This window comes from Macrobrachium rosenbergii, chromosome 55, assembly GCF_040412425.1.
Source record: "Macrobrachium rosenbergii isolate ZJJX-2024 chromosome 55, ASM4041242v1, whole genome shotgun sequence".
In the NCBI taxonomy this organism is placed as follows: Eukaryota; Metazoa; Arthropoda; class Malacostraca; order Decapoda; family Palaemonidae; genus Macrobrachium; species Macrobrachium rosenbergii.
This window is the reverse complement of record NC_089795.1, coordinates 70,782,794-70,794,526: the sequence shown is the minus strand read 5'-3', so window position 1 is coordinate 70,794,526 and position 11,733 is coordinate 70,782,794. Positions and strand designations below refer to the sequence as shown.

General features: G+C 39.5%; 1 protein-coding gene across 1 annotated transcript in view; it reads right to left on the bottom strand.

Annotated features, from left to right (window-relative positions):
• Window positions 1-3,957: 3,957 nt before the first annotated feature.
• Window positions 3,958-11,733, bottom strand: part of vri (vrille) — a 179,116-nt gene continuing 171,340 nt past the window's right edge. The window contains exon 3 of the mRNA XM_067098876.1: window positions 3,958-5,793. Within this exon, the coding sequence (XP_066954977.1) occupies window positions 4,334-5,793 (1,460 nt within the window). The 3' untranslated portion in view covers window positions 3,958-4,333. The remainder of the gene's footprint in view (window positions 5,794-11,733) is intronic.

Here is an 11,733-nt window from a genome sequence, read left to right as displayed (position 1 = left end):
AGTCTGGGAGTCTTTTTCTTCTCTCTCTCTCTCTCTCTTACCAACTAATTCTAATGGGAATATCATAATGCCAAACATGGAGAATTATTGGTTTTAAAAATTGTATCATTAATTAGGGAAGAAGACTTTCAGTGAATTTTCCTCTTTCACATCTCGACAAATATGGCGTAAGAATTACATGTAAATAAATGCACGTAGTTGCAAACTCTAATGCAGTTATTCTTTTTTCTATTTAAAGGATAAAAGATGACATTTTTGAGACTAAAGATACCTTCATTTGAGATGCAGAGAAGACTGAATTGATCGAATCAATAACATGGGTACCCATTTTGGTTCTGTAGTTGTATTTTAATAAACAAATAAGCTATTCGTATCTTTCGTTTATTGCCAAATGATACTTTATCGCAATGCAAACAAAACGACAAATTCGTGTACCTGTTGTACCCTCATGTAGCTCTGATGTACCCGTCTGGATCTCGAAGCAGTGGCTTATTGATGATTCAAGATCTGATAATGACAGATAAAGTAGAGGTTAGAGTGAAATGACACGGGAAGTCAATTTGTAGTTCAAATGGAGTAGCCACAACTTATAGTTGCGATTAACAATGCAATTCATTAGGGGCTCCGCTTTTCAAGGTCAGGTTTTCAGTGCTGTTTGGGATTGTGTAAAAACGTCCATATAGACTAACTTCTGTCCAGGTTTTGGTTCATTACTTCCTTGGGCTGTTCATTGTATCACGAGGGTTTTTCGAGTAGTTTTCCTGTAGCGTGTGTTTGGCAACATTCCTTACGCCTGTTGCAAATTATATGAGAGAGAGAGATTTTTTGCAGTATTATGAGCTATCGTTCAGGTCAATTTTTTCAAAATTGTTCATGTTTGTATGTAAGACTCCACTGCTTCGAGAAACCGGACGGGTACATAAAGTCTATTTGTGGACACAACAGGAATTACTTAGATGTAAGGACGTACCACTTGGTAATTATTTGCGTTCCGCCGTGATAAAATTTTATTAAAAGCTTGTAAGTTTTTATAGATTGCTTTCCTGAGTAAAAGTTTGTTTTGAATATGATTCAAAAAATTTTTTCAAACAACATTTCGTAGTGTAATAGCATTGGTTAACTTTGTTACTTAGTATGAGAGTAGCATCATAAGGAAAATGACGTAACAATTAATATGACTTTGTTACACGTGGGTTCACCACAACGATCGATGGGACAGGTGATTCATTGTTCTTATCAGGTCTGGCCGCAATAGCAACAAAGAGTATGAAAAGGGAGTGGGTTAGTCCCAGGAGCGAGTTTCCCAGTCTTGTGGAAGGTGGAAGATTATAGGAATAAGGGTAACCTTTGGTGGCAAAAAATTCCAGATCTTAACACATATTGTTTTTTTTATCAGACAGAGCCATCCGAATGTACCCGAAAGGGAACTTTATCTTCAGAACAGTGTAAGAGAGGCCATTAATTAAACGAATTTTCTTGTAACTCACTTACGAGGTTCTCTAGAAGCACGAAATTCCAACCATAGAGGATTGTTAAAACAGGGACAGATGAGGCTGAAGTAAAGTTTAGGTGACTGAGTAGAAGACTTCAAAACCAATTGTGTGATCATTCAAAGACAAGTTTGAAGGAATCTGAACATCCACAGTGTCGAAAGAAAGCATGAGGTTGAATTAGAATTTCTGGTAAACAAATGTGACGGGATCCAGTTCAGATATACTTCCAAGATTAGATTTGATAGACGAAGAAGGAGCAGTTCGAGTTTAAATACAAATGACGGAGGTGGCCAAGCAGGTGAAGGTAGAAGATAAAGGTGGATAGATTCATTGACAAAGTAATGGACAGATGAGCTTGACTGATACTGAAAGAATTCAAGGTCCCGCTTGAAATCATAAACTGGTATCCAGAACATGATGTCATATTTTAAAGATTTCCTAGTTATATTGACATAAAAAACTTGAAGGAAAGGTTACAGTTTTACAACACTTCAGTGTATATTCAGATATTAAAAAATAGCGATTTTTAATCAGTCACTTCCTTTTTTTCAGAGGTAGCTTGCTGGTATGTCATTTTATTTATATTTTTGCCACTGTTATGTAGAACATTTCGTATTCAGGCTTTTTATTTGACGGATTTGTGTTTAATAGTTAGGCTTATTTGCCATGTTGAAACCTTACTTAAAATATCAGGATTTCTCCCGGAGAGCCGTAGAGAAGGGAGGAATTATACTGTCGTATTCAGTCATTTTATGCTAAGCTTCCATAAAGAAGGTATTTAAAAAAGAATCGTATGTTTTTATCGTCTATGTAAGATTCTCTTCCTTTAAGAATTCAGGTTTATGTAATCTCAGTATTAGAAAATGATTTATGCTCTACTCATATATTTTATAGTATATGGTTTACCCCCTCCCTTTTGTATTTATCATCATAAATTTTTGTATATACGTAAGTTGCTCTGATATTTGTGTACTAAAAATGGAATTTGTCCGTTTGCTTTTTAAGAGGATTAATTCTTGCCAAATTTTCTTTGACTGGGTTCATTCTTGCCAAATTTTCTTTTGACTGCAAAGCTTGCTTTCTTATCTGTAACAATATTTATTCACTTCAGGAATTAATGAATTATGCAGTTCAGGCTAATTAGGAATGTACTGGGGCTTTTTCAGCCCTCACAGCTTGAGATGGTAGAAAGAGGGGGTTAAAGTTGTTGGGCAGCCAGGCTGAAGAAAAGTGGGTGCAGCTAGTAACGCCTACAGTGCACCAGGTTGCTTACGAGAGAATGCCCAAAATTCTCTTCTGTGAATTGCCCAGGATTAATATTTCGTTGATGAAATATTTTTTGGGATTGATTTGGCTCTTGCAAAAAAACGTTTTGGCGAGATTTTCTGCATCAAACAAATAATAGGTTTCTGTGTCAGCAGTATGATTGCGTACGTACGTAAGTATTCACTTTGGAAATAGTTTTATTTTTTCTATTTAGTCGTATCATTTGTTCTTATTTGGTTAATAAATTAACTCAAAATTCATCCAACTCTCAACTCTTTTTCACCTACATAATTTGTATAATTTCCAGGTTTTCATATCTAGGCCGTCTCTGGATGGGGAACTCATTGCCCGATTTATCTCAGTCGAGATAGTCAGTATTTTACTCCGGTTTATTTCATTCATATGCTCTACGTTTATCGTTTGTTTTTGTTAGTGTGTTTGTTATTTACATTTGTTCTGCAACTTATTTTCCTCAGGTAACTTCTCTTTTCTTTTTTCGAAATGAATTATTTTAAATTTAAATTTATGGCCAAATTTTTGCCTTGTCTGTTTTTGTTTTTATAATGACCTTTTTCTCATTTTGGATGACCGATTTATTCGTAGTTCTTTTTGTTGATCAAAAATTGCAGCCCAGATCCTATTTTCCCAATGGAATTTCAACTTTCTTCCGTAATACTGTATTGTAAATGTGCGAATGGTTAAAAATCTCAAAGGGGAGCATAAAGTTCATTAGGAACCATTATTACTTGGAGCATTTCGAGCCACTGTTTCCCTTTGTTTTATCTTTTTTCCTATATCCTGCTGTCAGTCCTGCAGGTATTGACTCTGATAATTAATTCGCTTTAGTTTATAATGATTTCGTTGCTACTGTAAATCTCCACTGCAAATTACTAGAAATTACTCCGTTATGTAAAAAACTTAATTCAGTTGTCAAAAAGTTATATTACTTCATTTGGTAAACTATCATGAATTAGGTTTATTGTAATTTTAGAGTTTGTAATCTCTCTTTTGCAGTTGGCAGCCACTCTCAGACTAGCGAATTCAGCACAGTTCAGTGAGTCCACCAAAGAAAATTATAATTATTAATTTTCTCAGTATGTAGATTTTGTATATTAGTGTAATGATTTTAGTTGATGTGCGTTGTCTAGACAGTTAAAAATAATACTTATGAAAATAAATGATAATGCAAACACTTGACCTAAGTTCACAAAACATATATTTTTCTAATGGCACAAAAGTATGTACAGTCTGCTTATGTTCAGAGAAAATACATAGGTACAATCTTCTTAATTGTGTACAATATAATAATTAAAATTAGTCAGAATAAAATAGAAATATTGTAATAAGAGTGCACAGGACTGGGGTAATAGTTCGTATACCAAAATATGAATATCACACTTATGTACACCACCCCCCTAAACACTTGCACGGGGGCACATGGGCGTATTTGTCACTTTTCGCTGCGCCCTTGTCACAGCCATGCTCATGTTTTACACACGCACGCACACACGGACAGACGGTGAAGGAATAAACCCCACACCGAGAAGAGATTGTTGATTTCTTTCTAATTCTTTTCAGCGGGATCCATCAGAATCTCCCTCTGATCTTGGTCTTCGCACAAGCATGTACTTGAGTGTAGCAACCTCAGAGGCTAACCTTTCCAGCTCTGATCTTAGCTGGGTGTTCTCATACTCAGCAACATCATCTGAGTCTTGTTTTTGGTGTTGTTCCTGTTGGTGCTGGTAATGCTGCAAGTGAAGGGACTGTTGGTTTCTGCTACTGCTAATACTGGTGGAGTCCCCCATCAGACAGTTTGTAGGTGAAGATGAGCTGGTGTCAGATGATCTTGGGTATCCATCTGAGCAAGAGGAGGAGGATGAATAGCTGATGCCTGAATCTCTCTCATCAGAAGATCCCACAGAATCTTCGGCTGCTTCGTGGTTAGGGTCATGGGGTTCTGCCTTAATACCCTGCAGAGCCAGGAGAGACTGGGCAGCATCTTTGTCACCTAGGTGGCTCTTATGTCTAAGTTTATGAGGCAGTGAGGAACCAGCTTCGCCAACAGGGGAGCGTCGGCATATTTCAGGATCACTCGCTGGAGAATATTCCATTTGTGAGGTAGTGGGTGACATCGGTGAATGTGAGTTGGATGTGTGGGTAGAGAGGTTGAGTGCTGATGATCTGTAGTAGAGATCGCTGGAGGAGGATGGAGGGTACTGTTCATTATTGTCAAAATGACTGTCATGGTCATCGTGTGTATTACCATAGTGGGAATAATTTTGAGGGGACTCTGGGTTGTCACTGGGGTTGTGGTAAGATGGGGTGGGTGTTGGTGAAGTCATACCGCTCTCTGGACTCAATAGAGAGGTCACTGATGGACTTGATCCTAGGGCCATGATAGCCGAGTTGAATTTGGTCCGCTTGTTAATAGCTATAATCTGGTCAGTCTGGGGCATATTAGCAATGACCTGATCAATGTTTATGAGATTCTCACCCAAGATTCCATACTTTTCTTTGATAGCATTTAACTGGGCTTTCATAATGTGGTTCTCTTTGGAGAGTTCAATCACGCGCTGTTCAAGAATCATGTCATTGAACCTCCTCTTCTCCCTGGACCTCTTGGCAGCTTCATTGTTCCTTCGCCTTCTGTCCCAATAGGACTCGTCCTTCTTGCTGTCTGGAATAAATTCACGTTGTTTTCTTTGGGTGAAAATGTCCTTCTTGCGAATGTGTGATGCTAGGTCTAAGGAAGAGGGCAGGTGAAGACCTGGGGCACCTAGACCCACAAGTGCGTTGTCCTGGCCGTTCTGTGGAGGGCTACCAATTGGTGGACCCTGTGGAGCGGGCTGCTGTTGCTGCTGAGATGGTTTCTGATCCATGATGTGTGCAGGAGAAAAATTGGCGTGTAGCATAGAAGATGAGCACGAGTATCCTCCGCCTAGTCCCGTTACTGACGGGGAAAGAGGAATAAGAGCCGGGTAATTCACCGGGTACTTCACTGTCTCGGCAACCATAATTTGATGTTGGAGAACATCTGAGGAAGAAGGAAAAAAAAACATTAGTCGAGTTTGGGCTAATAATAGAAATGATCACAAACATTTAAAGTAATATCAGAAAACTAAACGTGATTTCTAATAAGGTGATCTGGGTTCAAGATTCATAAAGGTCTCTTCTACGAGTACTATTAATAATAAAATTTATACAAACATTAACACAATAATGGTAATAATAATAATTGTATCAGTATAATTATTCTGTCTTCTACCTATATATATATATATATATATATATATATATATATATATATATATATATATATATATAATTACATGTTGGTAATAAGGGTTTAATATACAGGTCTTTGTTCTCAAAATGCACACAGAATTCCCAATTGGACTATCGCATGAAAATGCTTTCCATTCCAGCGAGAGAGAGAGAGAGAGAGAGAGAGAGAGAGAGAGAGAGAGAGAGAGAGAGAGAGAGAGAGATCGTTCTGGGCTTCCGGTACACAAGGAACATCAGGCTGCACCGGGAATTTCGGACGCCGACCCCAGAGGCCCGATGGGGGTGTACTGCATTGTTGCGTATGACAGCAACCGTGATTGTTCATACTCTTTCGTTTATCTGTAAACTTCTTGCATAAATGCACATACTCTAGTTTAGTTTTATATATACTGTGTATATGTGCGTGTGTTTGTATGTATATTTGTATGTATATGTGTATATATAAATATGTATATATATATCTCATGGGTTTGTATATCATACCCATAAGCAAGAATTAATAAAATAATGTTTCCTCTTTCTATGGGTATGGCGAAGTATGTTGCAAGGTTGGTAAGTTGAAAGTTGCACACCTCGAAACTGCAATGGGCGTCTGCATTGGCGCCTTTTGCAGTGCAAAAATCCTTCCTCCTCTTCCTCCACCTTGCATCGTTGCCAGCGTCTGTACCCTAACCTAAACTATTGATTTCTCTTTAAACAGCTTGCCAAAAAAGTTGGCAAGGAAAGGGGGTGGGGGTGTTGCTCACCCTTCCTTCTTAATCCAAGACTAATAACTGTTACGTCACATGTCAACCTCGATACTTGTATCTGCCTTGTTTACGGTGTATATGCATTGACAGTGCAGTTAGAGTCGATGAAGCCTCTTGTTCATGACATTACACATGACAGGACTGTTCAACACCTCAGCCTCTCGCTCATTACAAGTTTAGGGAAGGGGTTGCGGGCAGGCAGGAATGAAGAGAACCTCTGTTGCTAGGGTAAATAGGCAGAGAAGCGGGGAAGATGGAGGGCCAAGAGATGTAGGTGGGGGAGGAAGAGGTTATGAAGTGATGTGACAAGCGTTTGCTCTTTCGTTATGCGGGGAGTCATGTTCTGGCGGGGAGCCTATTTATACCGCGGGTTCTCTTATAGTCAGTGCAATAATTGACGCATATACACTTCAAACACAAACAACATACTTTTCAATTCTGATCTATATTTAGGCCCACCGCACTACCGCAACAAGCATTATAGTGTGTGTGTGTGTGTGTGTGACTATGACCGTATGTGTGTGACGTAAGAATACACATAGATGTACAGCCACTCTCACACGCACAAACGGGCGCACACGGCTTGGGTACGAATGTGTTCGGAAGGCTGCGCGCATCTCCTCTTCTGCCTCTGTGTAAAGTGATTTACGTGAATTGGGTACGGATTTAGTTCGCACACCCTCATTCATGCATATCATTAGTAACTAAGGCTTAATAATTCCATCAGAAAACACAGGTTCTTTAGGGAAGAAATGGTAGCGGCCGGTGTGTAAATGATTTTATATAATATGTCCGCTCAAATATTATCTCTGGAACAACTTGATGCGACACGGGATGTATTAACGTTCACTAATTGCAATTATTTCACAATCCAAGCACTATTTCAAACAGAACGTCTTCGCCGCACGTTACGCAAACGCATTACATAATTCCACATATGAAAAAAATAAATATTCTAACTTCCCGTAAACATTAAATAAATATTCTCGCACTTCTTACTTTGATTACGTGCTGGGCAACGATGATAGGTTTGTTTCGTAATATCTCAGTTAAGGCTCCTTTACACCTCACAAAGCTACAGAGCTGCCTTTCTATCCGACCCTGGTCCGACTATCCGTCTGCTGGTGCTGTGAGTGTGGGGCTGTTGCCTGATGCTACTCGTCGCACTCGCTCACACTACCACCAGCACGAACGCTGTCGTCGAAACCACTGTCATCTGCTGATTTCGTTTAGCTCGCCTCACTATGTTTTCCCATCAGGAAAATCTCTCTTATATTTGAATCAACTTAAAGAAATATCGTGGTACTCGCGAGACATTAAGCGTGCGTTAATTGATCGAAATTCTGAAGAATAGTTTTCATTTATTAAACGCGAAGGAAGGATAGGTGGACGAAACAAAATGAATTAACCCGAACGGTTGGGATAAAATCGTTAGAGAGGTATGACGCAACAGACTGGTTCGAGGGAGTGCGCAAGTCCTCGGCCTCGGCTTCTCTTCTCTTGCTCTCCAGAGAAACGTTATGACATAACCTCAAGTTACCCCTCTCCCCCTCAACGGTTGCATAAATTCCTGTGTCATACCCTACAATCAACATCCAAGTCTCCTAATAGGATTTACTGTGAGAATATTACTTTGTTTTTCACTTTTATTTCAAGTTGCCTGTCCCTTTGAAAATCCTCATTTTGTTTTATAGTGCCGACATTTATTGAAGGCCGTCGGCAGTTTCGTCGCAACTATAATAGTGCATTCAAGGACGTCGCGACCGCGGACTGTTTCAAGCACACACACACACACACACACACACACACACACACACACACACACACACACACACACACACGGATTAATGCGAAAACACGTGACCAGCTATTCGTAAATATTATTTAAAGTAAAACAAGATGAGGTAATACTAATTGAATTCGAATAGTCTTGCTTGGTGAAAAAAGGTTTCCACTGATTTTTTTTTTTAGATATTTACTCCAACAGTCTTGGCAAATTGAGACACACACAGATGTACCCCTTTGCTTGCTAACGTCCTTTTTTCATATAGAAAAACTAGAAGGCAGACCGCCTTTTCTTTCGCAGTTGCAGTTACCCATAAACATTCGCATTATCAAGACTCAAAAGGAATCCCCATTAATCCCAATACCACAAGGGCTACGAGGCACAAAACGTCAGGTGCATTTGCTGAGTTTAAGAGGAAATAAGATGAAAATTGTAGCTTGCTTAGATAACCTTATCCCTGCTTCCTCGCCATCACGTTCAGCTTTCAGGTTTAACACAGAAAGTGTAACCGAATCGTTTTAGCGACATTAACGTGTGAAAAATATGAGAACGTCTTTTGGCATCCCAGAAAACTATGGTGCGGGAGAGAAGGGAGGTGGGGAAGAGAGAGGAGGAGGGGGGATTCCTTCTCACCCGAGAAAATCGGTCGATAGAAGACACGTGCAGATCGACTCACGTGTATCCCAGCGATCACGATTAAATATGGATCAGCTTTGAACCAAGGAAGGGAGGATGAGAAGGAGCAATCTTTTTGAATCCTAAGAGCATACCTTAATTGCCATCTTGAATAGATAAAAATATCATTGATCTTCTGATGTTTTTCCCGACATTCTTGGATTACCAAATCGCACTGCTCTGCGAGTCTGAGCGAAAGATTTTGTTCGTTTTCGTTCACATGCAGTGAACGATGTTAGTTGGCAATGGGAGGAGGCAGTTAAGGGCAATGGGGTGGGTGACGTAACAAAATTCTCGCAGCTCTCGCATGTTGCCAGCATTGACGAGAAATTTCCACCGTTTTCATTACGTACATACTAAGTGCTTGGACGCGTAGGAATCATATAAGCCCAGTTACAAAACCCAGAATTCTGTTTTCAACTTTTATGAAGGGTGAAATATATGCCTCTATACATATATATTACTATTTCAGGTATTATTATTCTGTTGTAACTTTATTCAATACAAAACACGTATCAAATTTTATATTGGTGGTAAACAAAAGCTGAAAACCGATGCTGCGTTGAATGATAATACTTTATCTTTACAGCACATTGTACCAAGTGACCCCTCTTCATTCTGAAATACCTCCCCCATTTATTATTTTAACTTTTGTAAAATAGGTATGTAAGCTAGGACATTTAGTTACCGTACGTAAATTTTGAATTACCACGTTCTGTACTGGATCACAAAATTTCAGCAATAATCATTAAAAAGTAAAACAGGAACGAGAGCAGATAAAGGTCATTCGTAAAGTTACCATATCCACAATATATCTAATAAGAGATTAAAATTATATATTTAAAAATAAAATTATATATTTAAAAAAAAAAAGTTGTATTAGAATATGGCGATTGAATTCCGCAGAGTTTTGTAGTTCTGTAGGTAAGTCATAGCGTCGTAGTCAGAACCGGCCGTTTTGAATTGTGCGGTTTCACCACTTCGCGAATCCTAAATAATGTAGGTAATACAGTGTAATAGGCATATATTTATGGATAAAATTTCAAGGCGACAAGAATATTAACACAAAGTACTGAGATTTAAAATATTTTGTACGCGCTGGAAATTCAAGTTTCGAAATTCAAGAAGAGTTATTAGTGCAAATAAAGAAAAAAAAAAACGCACTGCTGGATGTGTCCAAAATTGGTAGCCAGTTACAACAGAGAAGCAATATGTAAATGTTTTCTTAAGATTATTCAAAGTGCATATTCCACTGTGCTACGGAAGGTTGACAAACATTAATCCGATTGACGTTTACACTTACTACTTCTATGAATAATGGCAGTCATGTTGGCAGTGTCAGCGATCAGCCGTATTCTGCACAAATATATTGCTTATATACGGTGTTTTCCTTTGGTTCTGTTTATAGACTTGGTGGCAGTTGCATCAGAGGATTAGCATCATCGCTCAAGACAAAGTCCCTTCTGATCAAAGGCTTATGTAGGTTCAGGTGATACGATGGCAAAGTGTAACTGTCACTACACCAAATATGTCCCGTTGATTTCCTTATAAACTGCAGTCTGGTCCTCTTTCTTGAGCGTATCCACGATTAAATTCAACGAAGTACAGTACACATACATCTAAGTCCACTGAATAGTCACTGCAAACACTCGTAAGTTCTATGACTGCCTAACGGAACTCAAAGTCCCAACAGCAAAGATTCCTGCGGAGGTGGATATGTTCATAGCAGGAGCAGACACACCACCACCTTATCAGCTGAAGAGAAACTGAAGGCTTCCGCTGCTTTCGAAGACAGGTAAAAGAGCCATCATCATCATCATCATCATTAGAGATCAAGGCAGTGCCATGCGATGCTTCAGCCAATCCTGACCAACTCTCAATCACTGCCGAACTGCTGCTACCGACTGGATCCTCCTGCTTTTGTTGTTGCTATTCCTGCTGCTCTACTCTTCCACCTCGTTTAGCTGTCACTGACCTACTTTAAAACGCGTTCGTGTAGCAGCTTCAATCGGGTTTGTCACGCTCCGATCAGCCTCGCTGCCTTGCAATGATAGGAAACTTTTCCCAAGGAGATGGGTTCGAGTTCATGAGCCGCCGCTTTCGTTCCTCGGTTGATTGAAGCGTTGGCCCCGAACATGGCAGCAAGTGGCACTTGAGGATCAAGTAAACCTCTGGCGAAGCGTTGGAAGTGCCGCTTCCGTCCGTCGTCTTCTCCGCTTTCTCTTCGCTTTCTGCATCTCAAGACATCCATACAAACACGACAGTGCCAGCCTCTCTCGAAAGATTTGAATCACGACGTCACGTTACGATAATCGCTGACCAACCAACATGCATGCAAGAATTCCTCGGCAACCTAATGTCGTACACAAGAAAATCACTTTTTAACAACTTCATTTAATATGAATTTCACAACACAAGCGAGTCCAGTTAACGAAACAAAACCAAAAAGAAAACTTTTCAACCTTCCGTAGTCATATTG